Raw genomic sequence first — 25,055 nt, forward strand, 5'->3', positions numbered from 1 at the left:
CCCAATTATATTCAACTAGGATCAGTCCAGAGAAGAGCAGAACTTGTTTGAGGCCTCAGGGCACCTCCGTGTGGTCTGGGAACTATGCCTAAGGTCTTGCCTCTGCAATGAGCTGTCCCTCAGGGGAGAGGTCTGTATAGTGGTCTGTCTGTAGACTCAGGTGTCTATAGTGGTGCATGGTACCATTCCTGCCTGGCTGCCCAGGGTCTGGAGACCCAGCAGTCGACTCCATGCTGTCTCAAGGGCACATGCTCTTCTCCCTGTGGTCCATACTACTGGGAATCCTGCCCTCCCTTCCATGGTAAAGGCTTTGGACTCACTCTCCCAAGGAGAGAGAACCCCCAAGAGCACCAGGTCAGACACTTGCAGATGTGAAATCTTTAGAATTCTTTGAAAGCGACAGCAGCGGCATGAGGACCTGACCACTTGCTGCAGGGGTAGCTGTCTTTTGACTTGGTAGGTAACAAGCATGAACTGTGGATTTCAGTCCTGCTCTGCGGTCCTCTGACTGTGGGCTCTCCGGCAAGTCTTGCTCTACCACCCACTGCTACTGGGTGTTATTGGGCAAAGCACTTCACTTTTCTGAGCCCTGGTCACATAAGTTAAGACCCAGAACATCCTCCCTGTCCCCTGCACAGAACTCAAATGAGAGAAAATGTTTTCATGTGTTTTGGCCCACCCGAGGAAGTGTTGGTGAGAACATAGTGGTTGCATAAAGGGAAGGGCACTTGCAACATGCGCTCCTGCCACCCCTTACCTTGAGAGGGCTTCTCATCCCTGGGCCTCAAAGAACTTTGGGAGAGAAATTTAGAGAAGTTCAAGGGTAGTTTCCCTGAGGAGCAGCTTCCCAAGACAGCATTTCATGCTGAATCCGTGTAGACTCAGGGAACTAGCCTCATGACTAGAAAATGAGCATGTGTCCACTTGCTTCAAGGCCCAGATAGTCCTTTCAAGTGACCAGAGCTGTCCTGTCTCCTCCATAGGGCTCTCTCCACTACAGGAGAATTGGAGGCTGGTCTGCCTCTGCAGAGATGAGGCCTGAGCCGCTGTGACTACTCTCAGTCTATCCCCGTTCATTCCCAACTTGGGGGCAGGCAAATGCCCATGCCCCCGTGCAGCCCCAGCTCCCCCTGCTGACCAGGATGCTTCATCTTTTTGGGTCATCCTCTCAGATTAGCTACAAAGGGTACTGTCCCTAGTCTGGGCATGGTGCTCTCCCCTTCCAAAGGCAGCCTCGTTGCTTTCCTTCCTAGCCTCGTGGCCTGGATCAAAGCTGGCACATCCCTGTGCCAGGTGGGGCTCACAGGCCCTGGGAGAGGGCAGCATCCCTTACCCAACCCTGCCTGGGGGCCTGGAAGTCCTCACTATGATGCTATTCATTATGCATGTACCATTATGCACATACTGTTATGTACTTGTGGTGTCCAAAGTCGGACAAGCTCAAGGTCCTGAAGGAGGGACCCCTGTGCCATGGGCATGCTCAGTTTGCAGGTAGGGCATAGTCCTTGAAGGATGCAGAAATTTCAACAGAGACCTGAGAAGACGAAATGATAATGCAGTTGTGGAAGCAGATGGGCCAAGGAGAGTGATGGATCCAGTAAGGTTTCAGTTTCTTGGGGAGCAGGGCTGGAAAAGTGGATAGAGTCAGATTTCTGGATGTGGGGGTCTGGGGAAGGAGGTAAGGGGGTGCTATGGAGCCCTTTCATCACTTTCATCCCAGCAGGGGCATGGAGTGACCAGGGCCTGCCCCCTGTGAGGCTGGCTGTGGGGCCTCCCAGGTCCCCCCACCTGGCAGTTTCTAGCTGCCACAGGTTATTGCCCCCCTTTGCTGACCCCAGAACTGAATATTTTATGAACTGGTTTCTCCTGTTCTCAAAGGAATATTTATATTGTTTTTGTTTGTCTCATTTTATAATAGCTTTATTGATTTATCATTTGCATACCACAAAATTAACCTTTTAAAAATATATACTTTAGTGGTTTTTAGTACATTCACAGAGTTTTGCAATCATCACCATTATCTAATTCAAGAACATTTTTATCACCTCCAAAAGAACCTTCACCCCATTAGCAGTCACTCCCCATTCCTCCCTCCCTGGCAACCACTAAACTACTTTCTGTTTGTATAGCATTGCCTATTCTGGACATTTCATATAAATGGAATCATGCAATATGTGGTTATTGTATCTGCCTTCTTTCTTGGCATAATGTTTGCAAGGTTCCTTCACGTTGTAGCATATGTCAGTACTTCATTTCTTTTTGTGGCCAAATCGTATTCCATTGTATGTATATACCGTGTTTTATTTATTCGTTTGTCAATTGATGGACATTTGGGTTGTTTCTGTTTTTTGGCTGTTCTGAGTAATGCTGCTAGGAACGTTCATGTACAAGTTTTTGTTAAGACCTATATTTTCATTTTTCTTGGGGATATACTTAAGAGGGGAATTGCTGGGTGATACAATTTCAATGTTTGTCCCCTCCAAATCTCATGTTGAAATGAGATTCTCAGTGTTGCAGGTGGGGACTGGTGGGAGGTGATTGGATCACGGGGATGGCTTCCTTATGAATGGCTTAGCACTATCCACTTGGTGATGAGTGAGTTCTTGCTCAGTTCACTCAAAATCTTGTTGTTTAAAAGAGTGTGGCACCTCCCCCATCTCCCTTGCTCCCAGTCTTGCCATGTGACTTGCTTTCTCCCCTTCCTCTTCTGTCATGATTGGAATCTTCCTGAGGCCTCACCAGGAGCAGATGCTGGAGCCATGCTTGTACAACCTACAGAACTGTGAGCCAATTAAACTTCTTTTCTTTACAAATTACCCAGCCTCAACTATGTTTATAGCAACGCAAGAACAGACTAACACACTGGGTCATATGAAAACTCTGCGTTTGGGGATATTTGTTTTTAAATTCAAATGAATAGTACATGAGTATTTAGGAGAGAAGCCATCCTTAGTTGTCTGGGCTTCTGGAAGGGAGGCACCCTTAGCTTGGTACTGAGGTTCATTGGCACTTTGGATACGTCTTTTGCCTGCTGGCTTCAGTTTTCTGATCTATGAAGTGGCGTTAGTACTGATCTCTGCTCACCTCAAGGGCTTCTGTAAATAATTACTACTTGCGGGCTGGGCGCAGTGGCTCACGCCTGTAATCCCAGCACTTTGGGAGGCCGAGGCAGGTGGATCACAGGGTCAGGAGATCGAGACCATCCTGGCTAACACGGTGAAACCCCATCTCTACTGAAAATACAAAAAATTAGCCAGGCATGGTGGCACATGCCTGTAGTCCCAGCTCTTCGGGACGCTGAGGCAGCAGAATGGCATGAACCCGGGAGGCAGAGCTTGCAGTGAGCTGAGATTCCGCCGCTGCACTCCAGCCTGGGTGACAGAGCAAGACTCTGTCTCAAAAATAATAATAATAAAAAAATTACTACTTGCATAGCATGTCATGGATAGCAAAGGACTTCTGCTTGCTTCAGGTACTTTCATTCTTTAGCCCTGCAAGTTGAATGTTATTGCTCTAGTTTTGCTGATGAGAAAGCCGAAACTCAGAGAGGCTAAATGACTTGACTGAGTTCACAATGTGGGTCGATGGCAGAGCCTGAACTTGAACCCAGACTTACCAGAGTCCAAGTCCCTGGCCTGAACCCTTGCCTCAGATGTGTCTCTAAGCAAAGCAGGGCCCAGACATGGCCAGTTGTAGGCTCTGAAGCAGAGCATGCTATAGGAGAGAAAAGGATGCTACAAAAGTCCATTTTTAGCTGTGTGACTTTAGTTAAGTTGTTCCACGTCTCTGAGCCTCAGTTTCCCCATCCACAAAATGGAAGCAATAATTATAACTTATAGCACTGCAACAAGGACTTGGGAAGATGCTGTACATGAAGTGCTGGGCATGATGGCAGGCACACAGAAAGTAGCTGGTAGAAGTTTATAGGGCACACGAGGAGGGGTGAAGAGGATGCAGGGTACTGTGGGACTGTTGGGGAGAAGTGGCTGGCTTCTGGGCTGGTCAGAGCAAGCTTTAAGGAGGAGACCTCACTTGGGCTGGCCAGGAAGGTGAGCAGAAGGTGGAGAGTCCCCTGGGAAGGCCCAGTGTTTTCTGACCTGGTGCTGCTGAAAACCACGAGGGGTTCCCAGGGTTCTCAAGAGATTTCCCATGTTGGGAGTTTGTGGACAAGCTCTGCCGGTGCCCCCAGCCCTTACCCCCAGGCCAGCCTGCAGATGCCTGAGAGGGGGGCTTGCGTGACTGCCTCAGTTAGCCTGAGTGGTAATAAAACACTTTAAATTTATTGTGACATTTGGATTTAATTAAAAAGTACACACTTAGGGAAGTAGAACATAATGGGGAGAGAGGCAGTGTGGCTTTTCCCCTCCTTTCTTCCCCAAACTAATTAGCATTGTATTTTAAATTGTTTATGTGCCGCTAATCATCGTAATAAATCATTTATACTGAAAAAGACACACTCGGCTGTGCCCGCCTTGCGGGTTCTGCTCACAGGGCTCTATCGCGAACAAATTGATCTGGAAGTGAATTTATTAACCACTAGGGAAGAAATCATTAGTGCTTTCTCTAAACATTCCCCAGGTACGCTTTATTGCCACAGTTTATGCTGTAACTAAGAGGAGCATTATCAGGTCCACGTTGTAATTTCCTTGCAAAGCCAGCAGCCCACTCCCAAGCTGGGGGCTGGGAGGGGCTGGGAGGGGGTGGGGAGTCCCTGCCTCCTCTCCTATATGTGATCTGGTGACCCCAGCCTCCTTTCCTGGTGCTCCTTATTCCAGAAAGGGCTCCCTATAAAGCCCCTGCAGGCCGGAGGCCTTGGTGGCTGCATTCTGTTGTCTCTTACCCACAGGGTGGTTCACACTCATTCATGTTTATGTGTCAGGAGTATGGCTTAAAGTTGGGAGCTAGCCAGGGGTTTGGAAAACTCTGGGGCTGGGGCTGAGGGAATCAGTGATCTCAAAGAGTCTTGTCATAGACCAGCTTCCCCACCCAGAGATGGTGAATGCACGCACTGTGAGCTAATGATAGGCTGGGAGGCACAAATGGGGCTCAACAGGGACCCAGGCAGGAGTGGGAGGCTGCAGCCGAAGCTGCCAGGAGCATCCTCTGTGGGCTCATGCCTCCAAAGGCCTTCCTACTGCAGGCCTGGGGCCTTCTCAAGGGTTTGGCTAGAGCAGTCTGTTCTGGCTTGGTGAGGCCCACTGCCCCGTGCCTCCTTGTCCACCTCACCTGGGTGCAGGGCCCAGGCAGTACTTGTACTCCAGACGTGGTCTGACAGATGACAGACAGCATGGCTGTCAGCTCCCTGGCTGCAGACTCTGTGCTGTGGACAATGCGGCCTGCGGCCACACCAGCTTGCCCAGCAGCTGGCCCACCCTGCTGACTCTCACACAGGATGACACTTTCCCTTTGCACTTGGGGGCTTCAGACCACTCTCACTTTACAGGGGCTGCACTGCAAGACACACAGCAGGCTTTCTCCCACCAGGTTTCCAGAAGAGACATTCACTTCTGAACAAGGATCTTCTGCCTGGGAGCCCATGGCTGGTCTAGGATACAGATCCCAACCTGTCTGATTCCAAAGCTCATATTCTAAATGGCTTCATCCACGGTTGCTCCCTGAGCCTCCTCAGTCATGCGGGAGGCTGAAGGGAGATCTGGCCCATGTGGGCCTTGCTTTCAGCGTCTCTCTCTTATCCAGGTCTGCAAAGAAGTGCTGAAGCAACCCCCAGGGCTTCAACAGGAAGCCCTGGGGCAATGCCTCAGGCAGGCATCCCAGAGGCAGTGCTGTCTCAGCCACAGCCAAAGGGGTTCCCATCCCTGCTGCTCCTGGGGGTGGGGCCTGGAGTCTCCCTCCTAACCCCCAGCCCTTCCTCCCCTCACCCAGCCCAGTGGCTGGCAGATGGGCTCTGGCAGTTTCAAGAAGGAAGCAGGACCCAGCAGCTGCCTAGGCTCAGCTTGCTGGGAGGGTCCCCTCTTTGTGCCTGGAGAACGCATTTAAAAGTTTGAATTCAAAATTGATTTTGAAGGGCCCTAATCTCCCATCCCCTGGTGCTCGCGGTGTGTCTGCAGCTCCTGCCAGACTCTCGTTTTCTGGTTCAGCGCGCTGGTGCTCACGTCCCTGATGCTGTGAAATTGAGACTCGTCTGAGAGTCCATGTCCTCCTCCTCTGTGGAGATTGCAGGCCTCCTGGGAGCCCTGTTTCATTAGATGGGTGATGCGGGCTTTGAGGGTGCCCAGGGAGCAGCTGAGTTGCTGTCAGGAGAACACAGATTCCAGATGCTTCTCCACCGGTCCCCACAGCTGTGCAGTTTCAAGCGGCATTCTGTTAAGGAACCTAGGGGCTGGCTCCAGCAGCCCAGGATGGGATGGGGGTTGGTGGAGGCTACAGATCGAGAAAGGCTTGGGCCTGGGGCTTTTCTGTAGCAAACTCCAGGGGCCGCTTTCTCCCACTGGCCCCCGGAGACTCAGACTCTGCTGACAGGGAAGAGGAGTCATTTTTGTAAGCCAAGAAGACCCTCAGGTAGGGAGTTGGGAAGGCTAGGTCTGTGCCAGGGGTGGAATTACAGAGACAGCTGGTACTCCTGAGGGTTGAGATGGGTATTTATGTGTAAAGGGAGGCTCGCAGTGGAGGCAGGGGCTGGAGGATGTGTTTTTGCTCCTCTTTTATCTAACAGATAAAGGGTTTATATTTGCATGAGAGCTGTCGTGCCTCAGCTGGAGCCCTGGGATGGCTTCTCAAAAGCCTGGATTGTGGCAGCCATGACCCAGGAGCTGCTGTGGTTGAATCTGCTTTGTTCGTTAGGGCCACATAGCTACAGGTACCTAGGGGGTGTGGCACAGGGGCAGCAACAAGCCTAATTAAGGCTCCATCTCTGGTGGCCCTGCCTATCTGAATTGGCCCACTCTGGCCAGCAGACTCTTGCCAGTAATATCTGGATAGAATCCAGTCTCTTCTTGCATGAATTGAACTGATGGCTAAACAATGACTGCTGTGGGGCTCAACACTGGGAACACAATAGTGGACAAGACATGTAGGGCCCCAAGAACAGCCTTCATGGGGCTTTTGTTCTTAGGAGAGTACCCAATCAGAGTTTTTTTTTTTTTTTTTTTTTTTTTGGAAACTCACAGAAAAATTAAAACAATGACAAATTGTGATGAAAAACTCAGAAGGAAATTACTGAAGTGTGGGGAGCTCATTTAAATAAGGAAATAAGGAGGTCAAGAAAGGCTTCTCTGAGGAGATAACATTTAAGCTGAAGCTTAAAGATGAGAAGGAGCCAAGTATATGCAGAGGCAGAGGCAAGGAAGGGTGTTCTGGGACGGTAATAGCATGTGCAAAGGCCCTGAGGCAGGAAGGGGTTTGGAGTGTGGCTGGAGCACAGTGCGCAAGGGGAAGGCAGACACCAGACCACATGAGGATGTTACAGGCTGGATGAAGAGTCTGGATGTTATTCTCAGGCCATTGGATGTTATGAAAGGGTTCCAAGTTGAGCAGTGACCTGCCCTGGTTTATCTGGAAGATCCCTCCAGCTGCCGTGTGAAGAATGGGCTATGGGTACCAGACATCATGCTATGCTCATAGTGCGTCGAGAGACTATGATGGCTGTGGAAATGGAGGATGCAGGTGGGATGAGGAGCAAGAGTTGGCAGGGAAAAGGGTGAGGAGGATGGAAGTCTGAGGACGACACTGAGTTTCTGGCCAGAGCACTGGGTGGATGATGGTGTGGGAGGGAGGAAGTCTGGGTGAGGGTACAGGGGCGAGGTTTGGGGAAGAAATCAGGAATCCTGCTTTGGACCTGTTGCTTTTGAGCTATGTCTGAGACTCTAGAGACAACCAAAGAATGGAAAGAAAATGCCAACGGAGAAGGTGAACACATTACAGATAACGATGCAATTAACATAAGCCTCATTCCAAGTGACAAACTCCAGTGAGCACATATAGCTTTTGATGTTTCTAAATTTCCCCCACTAAAGAACCATAGAAAATTATGTGAGGCTGTGAGAGCAGACTGCATCACACCTGCTCCAGAATCACATCCAGGCCTTCCTGCAAGCTCTCTATGATGTGAATATTTGTGCCTCCCCAAAATTCTTATGTTGAAGTCCCAACACCCAATGTGATAGTGTTAGGAGATGGGGCCTTTGGGGGTGATTAGGTCATGAGGGCAGAACCCTCAAGAATGGGATTAGTGCCTTCTTAAAAGGGACCCCAGAGAACTCCCTTGCCCCTTCTGTCATGTGAGGATGCAGCAAGAAGATGGCCATCTAATGATCCAAGAAGCGACTCTCACTAGACATGGAATCTGTTGGTGCCTTGCTCTGGACTTCCCAGCCTCCAGGACTGTGAGAAATGAATTTCAATTGTTTATATGCCACCCAGTCTGTGGTATTCTGTTATGGCAACCTGAACAGACTAAGACAGTCCCTTAGACTATTGCTATTGCCCCAAACCAGACTCAGCTTCCCTCAACAAGGAAGATCTGTGGGGGATGTATGGAAACTCCTCAGTCCCTTTATGTCATGGTGGGTTCAGGCTTTAGATGCCGTATTCCTAAGGATAGATTATTCTTCGCCAAAACGCACTGCAAAAATGTAGCATATAAAGCTTCCCACTTTGTACTCCTGCACAGGAAATGGCCCCTCTGGGGGGCTCTGGGGATCAGCGACCCAACCTTTCCCTGACAAGGGGTGTTTTGTATTCCTGCAAGGAGTGTTTCAGAGCCGTCTTCTTTTGGTAGGGTCCAGATTGGGTCCAAGTGAAAGTTCACTTTCCCCATTGCTTGAGGAAAAGATGATGTGATGCTGCCTCTGGCCCTGGGACACAGCAGGCAGGGCATGGATGCCTCCTGGCCAGCAGCCTGGATCTGCAGCCTCGCTTGGCCGCTGGTGGCTTTACCCTTGGGCAAGTTGATGATTTCTCTGCACTCAGGGTCATGACAAGCATATGTTCCTGGTACAGAGCAGGCACTCAGTAAGGGGTAATGTGGTTTGAACTGTCATCCGGTTGAACATGACTACGGTGGCTGCAGGTGCTAGGGGTGCGAATGGACAGTGCTTCCCTTAGGCCTTCCCTCCTGTGATGGGCTCTAGCATGCAGGAGGAGCTTGGCACTTAGAGCAGGCAAGCATTGCTGGACTTCACCCTGAACCAGTCCCCTCTCCAGGACCTCTTCTGCTCCAAATGTCTCACCCTGAGCTGGGCCTGTCTCCAGGACCTCTCTGCTCCCCACCCTACCGATCCCCTCATTCACACACAAGGCCCTGGCTGTTGGTTGAGGCTCCTGCTATCATTATAGCTCTGGATCTGAAGCCCCCAGCCCAACCTCCTCCTGAGGACATGTGCCATTTCAAGGCTTCTTTGTCCTTCTCAAAGCTGCAATGCAGACATCTTGGCTCTAGTTCTACATGGCCCACTGCTCCCTTCCCAGCCCTGTGCCCTCTGTCTACTTAGTTTCTGGTCCATGTCCCCTTGCTGTTTCTGGTCCATGTCCCATTGCTGGCTCTGCCCAGAAGCCCTTTCAAGATCCCACAGCAGTCATAGCATTTGAAGGACCAACAGATGAGTGGGAAAGTCCTGTGGTCCACCCAGAGACAGTGCCCTGCATGGACAGTCATCCCTCTTGGTTTTAGCCCAGGCCCTGATCTAACCATGGCCCCAGTCCCGACCCCAGCACCATCTGGCATCCAGGCTGCACTAGAGAATCCAGGATGTGCAGGGAGGCCCTGGGCGTGTGCTGGATGGGAACTTGAACTCTGGAGTCTGACAGGCCAGGATTCCAATCTCTGCCCTGCAGTCTTCTAGCTGCATGACCTTGCATGACCTGAAACTTCCCAGGCCACTGTCTTCTCATCTGTGAAATGGGGGTAATCATTTAGGGCATCAGAGTTAATATGAAGATTCACTGAGACAACACTATAAGATGGTTAGCCCAGCACCTGGCACAGTGACTGCTGAGTAAATGGTGGGGTTTATGAAAGGCATACAGAGCTCTGATGAGGGCATCTCCATCTCAGCTCCTTTTTTAAATTGGGTATCACATATATGCAGTTAAATGCACAAGGCTCAAATATTCAGCTCAGTGAATTTTTATACAGGTATGTACCCATATGAACATTCAGATCGAGACATGGGACATTTTCAGTACCTCAGGCTCCTCGTCCTTCTCTCAGTTGATAATATGTCCCCCACCTCACCCCAAGTAACCATTATTCTGACATCAGATCAGTCTTGCCTATTTGGGAACTACATATAAATGGAATTATACAGTATGTACCTTTTTGAGTCTAGCTTCTTTCATTCAATATTATGTTGTCTGATTGACCCAGGTAGTGTGTATTGGTAATTCATTCTTTTTAATTGCTACATACTATTCCATTGTACGAATATACCATAATTTATTTTGTTTTACTGTTGATGGACATTTGTGTTGTTTTCAGTGTAGGACTATTAAGAAGAAAACATCAATGAACATTTTTGTGCATCTGTTTTGATGGGCATAAGCTCTCATTTCTGTTGGGCATATACCTAGGAATATAATTGTTGGGTCATGAGATACACCTAAATTTTCTCAGCTAATTGCTTTATGCTACTATGCCAAACATTGTTATAAGTACTTCATGTTCATTATCCAATTTAATCCTCAATCCTTTAAAGTGGGCTGTCCTCATTTAGCAGGTGAGTAAATTGAGGCAGAGCTGGGAAGTGCCAAAGCCAGAATTCTAACCGAGGGTGTGTGTCTGCAAGGCCCACAGTCTCAGGGCCTACACTACCTGCCTCTTCTCACAGACTCCCTTGAGGGGTAAGCAGCACCAGAGTCAAAGGTGCCAGTCCCTCCACTGAGCTGACCGCCACCCCATGGGCTGAACCCAGCCTCTCAGCCTTCCTCTCCCTGCCCTAGTGGGGAGCTGCAGGCCACAGGAGCCCCTGCCTCTCTCCCTCATTCTCATAGTGAACACGCTGCCTGCAAGTGGGTGTGCAGAGGGGCGGTAACGAGCGTGCTCTGGGTGGCTGTAGCCGCGCGTTTCAACAGTTGTTCTCATTGGCTTTTGATTCCAAATGAGTAGGAAATGCTATTAGTTCAGGCCTCGCCTGCTGCATGGCAAGGCCCTGGAATAGGAGTGCAGTGAGACGAGAAATTGTGGAGATAAAACTGGTGTGAAATGGAGGCCTTCTCACAAGGCTGGATGTGTCCGTGCGAAATGAAGTTACTTCTGAGAAAACGAGATTTAAAAAGATTCTGCAGAATTAGATTACACTTTCAAATTTCCTTATTAAAGAGGATTGATGCCTAAGAGGGGCTGCTGGTAGGCTTGGTTTGGGATCCTACTCTGCAGTTCCCAGGCCTGGGTGTGGACCCAGGCGGGCAAAGCACCTTACAGGTGACAGGAACTCAGACCCCCAGGACCCAGAGAGTGAGTCTCCCCACCTCCAGAAGCTGAAGTAGGCATGAGGATTGTGGGACTGAACTTCTGGGTAATGTCTGATGTTGCACGTGGGTCCATGAGGGTAACAATAAGGGTTCATGCTCTTCCAATTCCTTCCATCTTCAGGTCTCTTACTTGTGGGTTTTGTTGAAATCAGAGCTTGATTCTAAGGGCTGTTCCACTTTTTGACACTGTAGTCTTTTAAGAGACTAAACGTGCATGCAGCTGCTTGTGCATATGTGTGCATCTGTGCATAAGTGTATATTTACATGAGTGCACCCAAAAGCGTGCTAATACACATGCATGTGTGTGCTTAGACGCATGGGTATGTATTTTCATGCAACTTACGGAGCACCTACTGTATGCCAGCACTGTGCTGGGAACTGAAATAAAACTGTTGTGGGGAGAATAAAACAGATACAGTCCCTCCTCACATGGACCTAGTGTATGTGTGTGATCACGTGGACATGGGGAAGTATTTGTGTGCTGCTGTGCATGTGTCCTGCAGCTGTGTGGTGAGCATCTGCATGCTTTTCATGTGTCTCCTAATCTCTGTGAAGTCTCCTGCTTGGATCTCAGACCCCCTCAGCATGCGGCCCTGCAGCACAGCCCCCCCCGGCATGCGGCCCTGCAGCACAGCCCCCCCCCGGCATGCGGCCCTGCAGCACAGCCCCCCCCCGGCATGCGGCCCTGCAGCACAGCCCCCCCCCCGGCATGCGGCCCTGCAGCACAGCCCCCCCCCCGGCATGCGGCCCTGCAGCACAGCACAGGAGTCAAGTACTTGGGCCCTAGTGATAGACTGCCAGGGTTCACAGGCCAGCTCTTTCTCCTACTAACTGTGATCAGTTAGCAAGCTTTCTTGTGCCCCAGTTTTCCCATTGTGAAATGGGGGTCATAATGGTTGTGGGTACAGCTCTTGGAGGCAGAGCACTGGGAGGTGCTCAGTCACTGTCATCTCCCTGCAGATTGCCCAGTGCAGGCTCCCTGCTGGCCCCAGAGGAGGGCTCGGGTACCCATGGTGAGAAAGGGAAGCCCCAAAGCTGCAGTAGCAGCTGTGTTGTGCTGTGTGAGCTCTGGAGAGGGCCTGCAGCTCAGTCTCCCCAGCCCAGGCCAGAGAATGCCTGGGTGCTGGTTTGGAACCAGTATTGAGGCTTGTTGAGAGATTATGAGAAATACCAAGGGCCATGCACAGTGATTCACACCTGTAACCCCAGCACTTTGGGAAGTTGAGGTGGGAGAATTGCTTGAGCCCAGGAGTTCGAGACCAGCCTGGGCAACATAGTTGAGACCTTGTCTCTAAAAATAAAATAAAATAAAAAAAATTCCTCCACCAAAAATTTAGCCTGGCTTGGTGATATGTGCCTGTGGTCCCACCGACACAGGAGGCTGAGGTAGGAGGATCTCTTGAGCCGGGAGGTTGAGGCTACAGTGAGCTGTGACCACATCACTACACTCCAGCATACAAATAGAGGAAGACCCTGTCTCAAAAAATAAAAAAGGCTACACCTGCCTCCAGGGCTCTTTCCAGAGCAGCCAGAGGGTCCTGCCCTGGAACTGTAACCCTCTGCATGGCCATAGCAACTGCTTCCCACACGGCTGGTCACTGGAACAGCCTGTTGGACAGATACGGTGGCTTCCTTCTACACATACTTGCACTGACCACTAGACTGGCCTTTTGGTGGAGCTGGACTATGGCCAGTGCCAGGGTGACTTTAACCACAGTAGAACAATCAAATCAGTTTGTTGCTCCTCAAAATAAGTGTCTCTCACTATCCTGTCCCATATATTGAGGAGGGTGACACTAATCAGAGTTCACATTTTACTGTGGCCTTAGGCCTTAGCACATCACATAAATTAACTCCGTTCTTCCTCATGATGACTCTGAAATGAGTACTCTTTTCACACCCATTTTACAAAAAAGAAAATCGAGAAAATGTGAATTAAGGTCACACAGTCAAAAGTGTCAGACAAACCCACATTGGGAGATATTCCATGAAATGACTGGCCTGTACTCTTCAAAAACGCCATTGTCTTGAAACACAAAAGAAAGGTTTAGGAATTCTTCCAGATGTAAGTAGACTAAACTTGACAACTGAATGCGATGCAGGGCCCAGGATTTTTCCATAAAAGATATTTTTGAAGAAATTGGTAAAACCTGAATGAGGTCTATAGATTAGATAATAATATTATGCCAATGATAATTTTCTGGTTTCAATTATTGCACTGTGGTTATATAAGAGAATGTCCTTGTTTTCAGTAAAGCATGTGCAAACCAGAAGTATTAGGGGATATAGAGGCTTCCTGTTTGAAACCAACTCTCAAATGATTTAGGGAAAAATTATAGGTAAGTTGGTAGGAGTAGGTAGAAAGATGGTGGATAAATCAAATGTGGTAAAATGTTATATACAGGAAATCTGGGTGAAGGGTTTACAGGTTATTTTTTCTACTATTTTCTAATATTTCTAATATTTTCTAATATTTTTCTACTATTCTTGCGAGTGTCAAAATTATGTCAAGAGAGAAAATGTTAAAAGAAAAAGAAAGCAAGTGCTGAGCAGGGATGGTATCCTGGGGTGAGTGTTAATACTATCAGTTCCTGTTCACTGTGCCCTGGGCACCAGACTCTGTGCTATGGCCTCATGTGCATAACCTCATTCTATCCTCACCACATTCTGAGCGGAAAGAGACCATTGTGGCCCCCAGTACACACATGCTAGTCAGAAAGGTGGGAGGATTTAATCCAGGTCCCCCAGCTTCTTGGAGCAGTTCCCAGACTTGAAACTAGGCTCTCTGATTTCAAGGTCTGAACTCTTAGCCTCAGTCCCGCTCTTGACTCTGACCTTTTGGGGAGAGTGGGCATGGGCAGGACAAAGGCATTTCTGCCTGGAGTAGTACAGAGTGAAGGCCCTGGGACACAAGCAAAGAAGATCTATTTGCTGGAGGGAGAGGAGCTGTGTTCCAGGATCCTGCAGGGAGCAGAGCCAGCAGTGCCAAGCAGGACACACTGGCGTGTGGGAGGGGCTGCAGATGCCCAGTGGAGTTACCAGGGTGTGGCTACAGTGGCTCCAAGAAGGAGAGCCACAGGAAAGAGCCTGGAGTGACCTGGGACTGGGTGAGGTCGATGTTCTGGGCTGGAAGACTGGCCTTGGAGGAGCTCACTGGGGTAGGTGTCCCCCCAGGGTGCCGTCCAAACCAGAGGCACTGGTAGTACTGGAACCTGTGGGCTTGGCAGTTTCAGAAAGTCCACGTGCTGGAGCTGAGGGGCAACTGGGCTGGGACAGGTGGGCAGGGGTTGCTGGGGACTTGGGTCTGGCCTAGTGGACTACTCTGGGGTCCATGTGAAGATGAGGGCATTTCACCTCCCTGCTGGAGGAAGAGAGTGGGAGGGGCAGGATGACCTCTGGCAGTCCCTCCCCGTCACCTGGACTGTCTGGCTTTCCCCCAGATTAAAGAGCGGAGGGTGAGTGTCTGGCAGCCAGATGAGTCAGACTGGGAGGCTTCTCTCCGAGCCTGGCTGCCTCCTTCCACCAGCAGCCCTGCCTCCACCCCCTGCTAGAGGTAGGGGTTGGAGTTCAGCCTGTTTCCCCTCCAATGTCGTTCCCCCCATGTCCTGAGACTTAGGGGTGACCCTGGGTTGAGTGGACTCGTTTATTCTGTTGGGCGCATGCATCTGAGTGGGTGCCCAGGCGTGCGTGTCGGCGCAAACATCATCCGTTGTAAAGTATCAGTGTTTTCATGGGTGAGTAGTAATTACTGGGTAATGCTTTAAAACCTTTCCTGAAGGAGCGCAAAGCCATTTTTTTCTAAAGTCAGGAGTACATTAAAAGGATTACCATGTAGATTTGATTTTTAGATAACACTAAAATGGATCCCAAATGGACTTTAGCAAAGGGATGCTATCTCCTTAATGGAAAGTGCATGGCCCGAGGCTCAGGTCCCAGAGCCAGGCTGGGGAAGGAGGGAGGGAAGAGGTGTCTGCAGAGGGGCAAGCTGGCGGATTGGGTGGGGGGCTAGGTGGGAATGGGGGAGGCAGAGCAGGAGGGAGGGCCCTGACCCTGTGGGGAGCTGATCCCTCCATCTGGGGAACAGGAGACTGCAGAGCCCCTCCTGAAAGCCCTTCCACCTTTCCAGTAGTGTTTTCAAGCCTCCTGGATCAGCCTGGTGAGAGCAGCCACAGCATGGATGCCCCATGAGGAAGGAAGGCTGTCTCCACTGTTTTGTTTGACCCCCCAGAGCTCTTCCACTCTCCTGTGAGAAGCAAGGGATTGCTTCACTTTTTCTTACAGGCAGATGAAGGAAGTTAGGCCCAGAGAGACCGGGGGATATGCTCTGGACCCCATAGCCAGAGGACTGCAGACCTGGAGTCTGGTCCCAGGCCCATCCCACGGTGCTGTCCTGGCTCAGGCTTCCCCCAGGATGCCAGCCTTTCTTGCCAGGAGGTCTCTAGACCCAAGGGTCTCTAGATGCTCTGGGGCCTCCTCGGTACACTTTGGCAGAAGCTGTGTGGCTTCTATAAGAGTTTTCCAGAGCCAGGAATCAGTTCAGCATCCCGGAAGAGGGGTGTCCAGGTCTTAAGGTAACCTGCCTGTGCAGAGGCCAGCCTGGGCACAGGCAGCAGGGAGGGGGACTTGTGGCAGCTGGTAGCTGCACCCCTCATGGCTTCCACAGGGCCCTGTAGGTGCCAGATCCCTCCAGTGGAGAGACTGTCGACTACTGCTGGCGTTCTCAGCCCTGCAGGAGCCAGGACAAACATGCTAGGGTCCGAGCTTGGAAGACCAGCCTGTCCAAGAGCCAGGGTAGATGGAAGAGAGAGTGGGACAGCTGCTTCAAGTGCTGGGCTCTCTCACTGTCTCCCTTCATGCTGGGCTATAATTTAGTGGGCTAGGGTCTCCCCTGAGTACAGAGGTTCCAGCCATTCACCCATGTTCTGGTAATAACCCAAATATAGAGTCCTGGGAGGGGCTCAGGACCGCTGGGAAGGAAGCCAGGCCTGCCATGAGCCTGGCTGAGCAAAAGGAATGTGAGCCTTGTAGGGGCTGTAGTGGGGGCCTGGCCCAAGATCTTCCCAGTCGGTTTTTGAATGCATAGCTCTGTTGGCTGCACGCTCCCTGCACAGGGCCTAGGGACAAAGGTCCTGCCCATGGAGCCCTACCCTGGTCCAGGTCCTACCCTGGGAGGCCCTCATTTCCCCATCCAGCTATTTTAACTCTTCCCCCATGTCCCCACACATCCCTGTAGGCCAGGACTTGGAAGGAGCCTTGCAGACCCCTTCAGTTCTCAGGGGTACCTGCTCCCCAGCTGCCCTCCTTCGGCTCTTTCAGAGCTCTGTGCCAGCTGGGCCCTGCTGGAAGAGACACAAGCAGGCCCGAGGACAGAGTCATCCTGTGCCCCATCCCTCTCTCAGACCAATTAACCTTTAGAACTGCATTAAGGAAATTAGGCAGCAAACTCCCCAGCTAACAGACAGGCCCTGCGGGGACTGGACGGAGGAGGAGGAGGGAGCCCACTGGCCCTGCGCACTGCAGCCTGTGGGTGAGTGTCTGCTCCCCAGCCTCACCTATCCAGGAGAAGTCTGAGGAGCCAGCTGGGCTGACAGTGAGCACAGGAGAGGGGAAGGAGCCCTGGGGCCAGCTTGACGGTGGCTGACTCAATGCCCTGTAACTGTCTGAGCCTTAGGTTCCCCATCTGTAGAATAAGAGCATTTAACTGAAAGAACTCTGAGGGCTCTTCTGACCTTACATCTGTGGATTCTGAGACCAAGGCCTCTTGTGGCTGGTCCTCCCCTGATGCCCAAGGAGGGGGGAAGCAAAAGGAAGGGAAGCAGCCTAACCCTTCAGACTCTGGGTTGGGGGCGGTGAGGAGGGCTGGGAATGGGAGGGACACCAGGGGATGGGAGGAAGGCCAGAGCCCTGCAGAGAGCAGGAACCCTTTGGAGAGGACAGGGCCAGTAGAAGGACTGACTCCAGGGGAGTGTTGGAAAGCCGGGGAGGTGAGGAGGGATGGGCCCCTATCCAGCCTGCACCTTGGTCAGGAACAGAGCATGCACACCCTCCCTGTCTTCACAAGGATTCTCAGGCAACTCCCACAGGCCTGTAAAGTCACAGAGCAGGGCTTCTGAGGTCCTCTCCACTTCCCTCCCAGCCTCACAGGTCCACATGGGTGTCCAGGCTACTGGACGACATCTGTCCCCATCTCCTCCTCAACTGTCCCTGTGGTCCCAGGAGAAGGGAATAGGAATCCATGCCTCTGTCACTTCATGCCCACACCTGCACATCGTGCCTGTGTGTGAGGGGTGTGCGTGAGCACACATGCTCACCTGCTGCGATGGGAGGCTCTGCTCTGTGGTGAACATCATGTTGGGCCCTTTGTACTTGGTGCCTGTGTGTATGTTGGGAAGCCAGTATGGGTGCTGGGAGGTGCTGATGGCTGAGAGATCCTAATCCTGGCAGAATGAGGAAGGATCCAGAGGCTCAGAGCCTGCCCTCCCCCAGGCCAGGGCAGGTGAGGTATGAAGCATTCCCAAGGAGAGCCCCAGCCAGGCCCTGCCAGCTGCCCCCTCTTACCTGCCAGGAGCCCCAGAGCCTCTGCTCCCTCCTGGGAGTGTCCCAAGAGTGTCTCACTTCCTTCTTGATGCCTTCACAGCTCTACATGGATAGACCAAGAGGCTGTAGCATTTCAGCTGGAGAAACATGAGTTGGCAAAAAGATCTGGGGGTTCTAGAGGATCTCATGGGCCTGAGGAGACTACATTTCTTAGGCTTATTGCTGAAAGAGCCAATGCGATGGTGGCTTCACATGGCGAGCTTCAGGCTTCTCCGGGTGAGACCACACAGGTGACAGAGGCCAGGGTGGGGAAGAACAGCTCAGGGAGGCTAGGCCTGGGGTCTGTGCATGCCTTGGAGCAGAGCAGCCTCTGGAGGGACCTTCACAGGACCGGGGAAACAGGCTGTGCCACGCAGCCCAAAGGGCAGGACCCAGAGCCAGGGAAAGAGGTTACTGGGGAGAAAGCGAGGGCTCCTGGGAGCCCCAAACCTAGAGGGGGCAGCAGAGAGAAGCAGTGAGCTCCCCATTCTTGGGGGATATTCCTTGAGGCCCAGAGCTACGGGGCCCATCCTGCGTTCCTGTCTGTCTGTCCGTCTGCAGGCGTGCCGATGCTCTCCGTTCAGCCCAAAGGGAAGCAGAAGGGTTGCGCGGGCTGTAACCGCAAGATCAAGGACCGCTATCTGCTGAAGGCATTGGACAAGTACTGGCACGAAGACTGCCTCAAGTGTGCCTGCTGTGACTGTCGCCTGGGCGAGGTGGGCTCCACCCTCTACACCAAGGCCAACCTCATCCTGTGCCGACGCGACTACCTGAGGTGGGCTGCCGACCCCTGGCCTCGCAAGCCCTTGTCCTGCTCAGAAAGCCCCCTATCCTCAGCCCTAGTGTAACTGTGCCCCGGCCCTAGACCGAGTACCCTGTGTGCCCCCCCATTCTTGACTGTCCTGCCCCTGCCCTGCTTGCCCCAGATACCTGAGGGAAGGCCCAGGTCTTTAAGCCCTTGGACTCAGTGCTCAGCACAGGTTCAGGGCAGGCATTTGTAACCTGGGGCTCCTAAGTTAAGCTTTCCGAGGGCCCCAGCTTTGCTCCCCCCCCCCAACCCCCTGCCTTGGCCAGGTGCTTCTGACCCACCTGATCTGGACCCACCTGATCTGGAATCTGGAAGGGGATACTTCAGAGGGGCTTTGAGAACAGGTGTGGAAGCTTTGACTTCCCCGGGCCCCTCCTCCCTAATGCAGTCTTCTTCCCTCTCCCAGTGCCCAACTTTCCTTTCCAGGTGGTCCTTGGGAGCAGACGTCCATTTGCCCAGGGAAACTGGCAGGCAGTCATATCCTAGGAGCAGGGCCACTGATGCTGGAGCTTCAAGACCTGGGTTGGAACTAGCTCTGAGCCTGTGGCTCCTAATCTTCTCCTAGCCTCAGTTTATTTCCCCGTGAAGGGTGAAAGAACAATGCTTCCCTGCCTTGCATTCCTCTGAGCTCTAACTCACCCTTCCTACAACCTGGATCCTATTCCCTGGGGCTGCCTCCCCCAGTTAACCCTCCCTGAGGCCATTTACGACATCAGCAAGGCTGGAAGGAGGCCACAAAGCAGGGCCTTGGCTGAGACCCAACACCTGCATTTGGCTCTGTCGCAGGCTGCTGGATGGTGGCCGGGCTTGTGGGGAAGGAGGGCTCATTGCATTCATTAACAGGTCAGGGCAAAGGCTTCATGGGGCTCCCTCTGCCTAGGTCTGGGCATGTCGCAAGGGGGAGGTTATCAGTGGAAGTTCCCCCACTTCCCCAAAGATTCTTTGACTGACCTGCCTGCACCTTCTCTCTTAACACCTGCATTTAAAAGCGATGTAGTAAAACAGAATCTGTGACTCAATGCTCCTTGCCAGGGCTGGAGGGGAGAGGCTGAGGCCAGGAGCAGGGGTTAAGGAAGAATGTTCAGACTAGGCATGGTGGCTCATGCCTATAATTCCAGCACTTTGGGAGGCCAAGGCAGGCAGATCGCTCCAGTTCAGGAGTTCGAGACCAACCCTGGACAACATGGTAAAACCCTATTTCTACAAAAAACAAAAAAACAACAACAAAAAAGAGCCAGGTGTAGTGGCTGCACGCCTGTAGTCCCAGCTACTCAGGAGGCTGAAGTGGAAGGATTGCTTGAGCTCAGGAGTTTGAGGCTGCAGTGAGCTGTGATCGCGCCGCTGCACTCCAGCTTAGATGACAGCAAGACCCTGTCTCAAAAAAGAAAAGAATGTTCCTGGGGATTCACCCCTTGAGGACCTAGAAGGGGCCTCCATGTCTGGAGGTTTAGGGCATCACCTGGGGGCTGAGCCTACCAGGTTAGGACAACATGGCAGACCAGCTGATGGGTCCACTTGACTTGGAGAGAGAGGCCCACAGTGTGGAATGGGCTTATCAGGAAAAAGCACCCACAAGCATACAGGACCCTGCCAGCTACTAGGGATGGAAGGTAATTTTTTTTTCCTCTGGCAGAGGCAAGGAATGACTGTAGGACCAGCTAGACCAGTGGGCTGGGATGGGAGCGTGGCTTCCTTGAGCTGCTCAGGCCGGGAGAATGGCTGTCCAGAGCCTGCGCCCTCTGCAGCAACTGTTCCTGGGCTGATGGCAAGAAAAGCCCCTCTTGGCAGGCAGATGCTGTGGCCCAGCCTTTGTCTGCCTTAATCTGAGCCACCAGGCAGCTCAAGCTGATGAATAATGGAGCCAAGCTCATCTGCAGGCGCCTCAGCTTGAGCTGGACAAATTGGGGATTAGAGGGGCCCCCCTCTTCTCAGCCTCTTTGCCTCACTTGGGGCTTGCTCTGTCTGTGTGTAGGAAAGAAGCAAGGAGGAGCTGGGATGGCTCAGACCTTTGGGACATCCAGCCAAGGGCTGGCCTGCATGGGGAGGGAGTAAACTCCCTGTCCCTAGAGCTTTACAGCCAGCAGATGAGAGGAGGGATGCCTGCCTCAAAGAGGCATTTGTGCCAGATGTCCTTGGTGCTTCCTTTGGGCATCAGTTCTGTTTTACAGCATCTTTGAATAGCATCATCCATCCCTATTTTACAGAAGGATAAACTGAGGTTCAGAGAAAGGAAAAAAAAAAGGGACTTAGGCAAGTGAAACAGTGAGTTTGTCATGGAAAAAGGATTTAATAAAACACTTTAATTTTGGCAAGGCACAGTGGCTCACGCCTGTAGTCCCAGCACTTTGGGAGGCTGAGGCAGGAGGATCATTTGAGGCCAGGAGTTCGAGAACAGCCTGGCCAACATAGTTAGACCCCATCTGTATTTTTAAAAAATAGAATAATAAACACTGTAATGTCAAAGGTGGGAAAAGCACGTCACACAGTAGTTTAGAGCATGCCTTCTGGACCAACGCCCTGTGACTGTCCAAGTTGTTTCTCTGTGACTCATTTTTTAAATCTTTAAAATGGGGAATAACAATAGTACCACCTCCTAGGTTTGCTGTGAGGATTAAGAGTTAATCTTTGTAAAGTTCTTAGAATAGTGGCTGACACACAGTGAACCCTACCTAGGTGGTTGCTTAGTGAATCGTGACTGAGAATTTACAACAGGTTTCACAACTACCCCGTGAAGGGTATGTTTCAGACTTTGTTTTATAGATGACTTAAATGAGGCTCAGAGAGACTCACTGACTTGCCTGAGGGCACACAACCCGAGATTCACATTCTGCCCCTGAAATTCAGGCTTGTGTGGTTCTGGATCCCTTGCTCAGGGCCCAGCCTAGGATTCTCTTGGTGGCTCCGGGGCTTGAGGACCCTTGTGGGAGCCTGGGAGGGGGCCTTGGGATAGGCAGTGACAGCCAACTCCTGACCCCCTACACACCCTCCCTGGAAGGGGATGTGCCGATTTCTTGGCAGCCTGATGTCAGGGTGGAATCTAAATGCTGCCCTCAGTGCTCTCATCCTATTGCATGAGCCCACCTGCCAAGCCCACAAGTTGGAGGATGGGAAGGACCCTGGATGGAGGCAACTCCTTTCCCCCTGCCCACCCAGCTCCCCAGAATGCTGCTGAGTCCTCTGCACCCTTCCCTTGGCAGGCTGTTTGGTACTACAGGGAACTGTGCTGCTTGCAGCAAGCTGATCCCAGCCTTCGAGATGGTGATGCGGGCCCGGGATAACGTGTATCACCTCGACTGCTTCGCCTGCCAACTCTGCAACCAGAGGTCAGTGCTGGACTGGCAGACCCAACACACTCCCCAGACGCCAGTCTGAGGCCTGCTGGGATGGGCCAGGAGCGCGGTGGAGGCGTGCAAGCAAATGCAGGTCGCATGTGTGTATGTGGTGGTGCGTGCAGGTTATGAGCGTGCATGTGCTTTATGTGTTTTGTGTGTGTGTAAGCTTGGTAGCCAAATGTGTGCACTTTAATACTGGGTGTGCACATCTGTGTGGCACATTTCTGTGTGAATATAATGAAGGTGTGCATGAGTTTACTGTGTATGCATAGCGAGTGTGCATGTGCATGCATGTGTATTTGTAAATGTCATGTGCAAGTGGGCACATGTGCATGATGGAATATGCATTTGTACATGTGTTTTTAAATGGGGGTGTATGTGTATGTGTAATGTGTGTGCATGGTGAGGTGAGTATGCATGTGCATACATGTTTTATTTTATTTTTTGAGATACAGTCTCACTCTGTTGCCCATGCTGGGGTGCAGTGGCGTGATCTCACAATCTTGGCTTACGGCAACCTCTGCCTCCCGGGTTCAAGTGATTCTCCTGCCTCAACCTCCCAAGTAGCTGGGACTACAGGCGTGTGCCATGACACCTGGCTAATTTTTTTTTCTTTTTTTTTTCTTTTTTTGTATTTTTAGTAGAAATGGGGTTTTACCATGTTGGCCAGGCTGGTCTTGAACTCCTGATCTCAGGTTATCCGCCCACCTCTGCCTCCCAGATTGCTGGGATTACAGGTGTGAGCCACCGCGCCCAGTCTGTATATGTGTTTGAAATGTGCACGTGCATGGGATGACGTATCCTCCCACCCCCGTACCCAGTGTGTAGTATGTGTATGTGTGTGCACGTACGTTCCAGTGAGAAGGGGTTCCCAAATCTAGAGGGCAAAGTCCCCTTAGGGAGTCTCCTCACCCAACCCTTGTGATTCTGGTTCCAGCCCAGCCTCTTTTCTGGTCTCTTGGCCCCAACTCTTTGCCCTAGCCCTGTGGGAGTCCCTGGGGACCTAAGGAGCCAGAGCCCTTTAGTTCTGGCTGGGGCCTAGCACCAGAAGGCAGGCGCTTTCCTCAGGAGCCCCCAGGTCAGGTAGGAACGCATACAAGTGCTCCCTGAAGTGAGGTTCAGAGGGACCTACAGGGCACGCTGGTCTGGCTGGGGGCTCTGGCCAGACCTGGTGCTAGGAGGGCTCAGTGAACTTACAGCGCCACCTGGTGGTGTGACTGGAATCTGCTGGAACTAGGCCAGCGATCCTTGGGGTCTCACTAAAGGCTTCACCCACCCTGGGGACATCTTTAGGGAAAGGACTGGAATCTTCCATTACTTGGGGAGGACTAGGAGACCAACGAAGGATCTTCCTTGGGTAGGAAAGGAGATACTGGAACAGGGTCATCTCCTAGAAGGATGCTTTAGGTAACCTACCGATTTTGTTTAGAGGAAGAATGAATGCCCTGTACTGAGCCATCCTCTTAAATTGGGGAGAGGGTTAGAGGGATGGAAAAAACAACCATTTTATCCCTCCCTCCTTACCCATCTCTGCCTTTTTTTTTTTTTTTTTTTTTTTGAGACTGAGTCTTACTCTGTTGCCCAGGTTGGGGTGCAGTGGTGTGATCTCGGCTCACTGCAACCTCTGCCTCCCAGGTTCAAGCAATTCTTTGCCTCAGCCTCCCAAGTAGCTGGGATTAGAGATGCCCACCACCATGACCAGCTACAGTTTTTTTGTATTTTTGGTAGAGATGGGGTTTCACCACCTTGGCCAGGCTGGTCTTGAACTCCTGACCTTGTGATCCACCCACCTCAGCCTCCCAAAGTGTTGGGATTACAGATGAGCCACTGTGCCCGGCTCCATTTCTGCTTTTCTCCATCTGTCTCCCTCTTTGGTCTTTTTCTGTTTGTCCTTTCCCTTTCTCCCTCTCTGGGACTGGGGTAGGCTGTTCCTGCACCTCTCCACCAACCCCCCTAATCCTACACTCACCTCCACAGGAGACCTGACTGTGGAAGCCTGTGGCCCAACTGTCTCTCTGTCCTACCACTCCAGGCTACAGGGCCTGGCCAAGGTTGGGGCTGGCCTGGGGGAATTGCCCAGGTGTGCTGTGGGGACTTTAGGCAGTCCCCTCTAGAAGGTTCGAGGAACAAACTTCCCCCACCACCTCCCACATAGCCCACCTCCTAGGCCAGGCCGGGTTCTGTCTGCAGCACCCCCTTACCCACTGGGACCTTCCCATGGCTTCTCTCTCTTGCTTGGATTTTCTAGATTTTGTGTGGGAGACAAATTCTTCCTGAAGAACAACATGATCTTGTGTCAGATGGACTATGAGGAGGGGCAGCTCAATGGCACCTTTGAATCCCAAGTTCAGTAACACCCGGCGCCTGGCCTCCAGGCCCGTCTGTCCATCTGCCCGCCTGCCCACCCGCCTGGCCGGCCAGCCAGCCACTCTGCCAGTGCAGGCTGGCCAGCCACTCTCCTGCCACATTAGAACTTCTCCATCCTCGATGGGAGGGATGCCTTTCCTCCTCCACCACCGCCCGTCTGTGTATGACCCCTCCTGGGGCCAGGCCGGGCCTGTACAGTCTGTCTTCTGTATATAAATGGGAACATTTATTTTATGAGAAATGTAATGCGATTTTATTACTGGCGTGGATTAAACTTATGAATGTTTCCGGGAGGTTACTCTGCGTTGTTCACATGACTGACACAGACCTGGGGCCCCTCCCCTCTGCCTCTCAAGGGCAGAGCACAGAGCAGGGTGGGGGTCTCCGGCACGTGCTGTTGCCGGGCAGGGGAGCAACAGGCTGGCTTTAGGGGAAGAAGCTGGGAGGAACGAGACAACTCAGAGACCCTAGCTCCAGCCGGAGGTGAGACCTGAGGCATCTTCCCTCTGGGAGAGCACACACTCTGGCCCTGAGTAGGTCCCCAA

At 51.9% G+C, this 25,055-nt stretch overlaps 1 protein-coding gene across 2 annotated transcripts in view; it reads left to right on the forward strand.

The window, feature by feature from the left end:
* Positions 1–24,808, forward strand: part of LMO1 (LIM domain only 1 (rhombotin 1)) — a 44,576-nt gene extending 19,768 nt beyond the window's left edge. The window contains exons 1-4 of one of the 2 annotated variants that reach the window (XM_012000251.1): positions 14,383–14,585; positions 18,565–18,778; positions 22,009–22,134; positions 24,392–24,808. In XM_012000251.1, the coding sequence (XP_011855641.1) occupies positions 14,450–14,585; positions 18,565–18,778; positions 22,009–22,134; positions 24,392–24,497 (582 nt within the window). In that variant the 5' untranslated portion in view covers positions 14,383–14,449 and the 3' untranslated portion in view covers positions 24,498–24,808. Of the gene's footprint in view, positions 1–14,382; positions 14,586–18,564; positions 18,779–22,008; positions 22,135–24,391 lie in introns of those variants that run through there. The other variant, XM_012000252.1, reaches the window with a different exon arrangement.
* The last annotated feature ends 247 nt before the right edge of the window (positions 24,809–25,055 follow it).

Source organism: Mandrillus leucophaeus, unplaced genomic scaffold (assembly GCF_000951045.1).
Source record: "Mandrillus leucophaeus isolate KB7577 unplaced genomic scaffold, Mleu.le_1.0 Scaffold622, whole genome shotgun sequence".
Lineage (NCBI taxonomy): Eukaryota > Metazoa > Chordata > Mammalia > Primates > Cercopithecidae > Mandrillus > Mandrillus leucophaeus.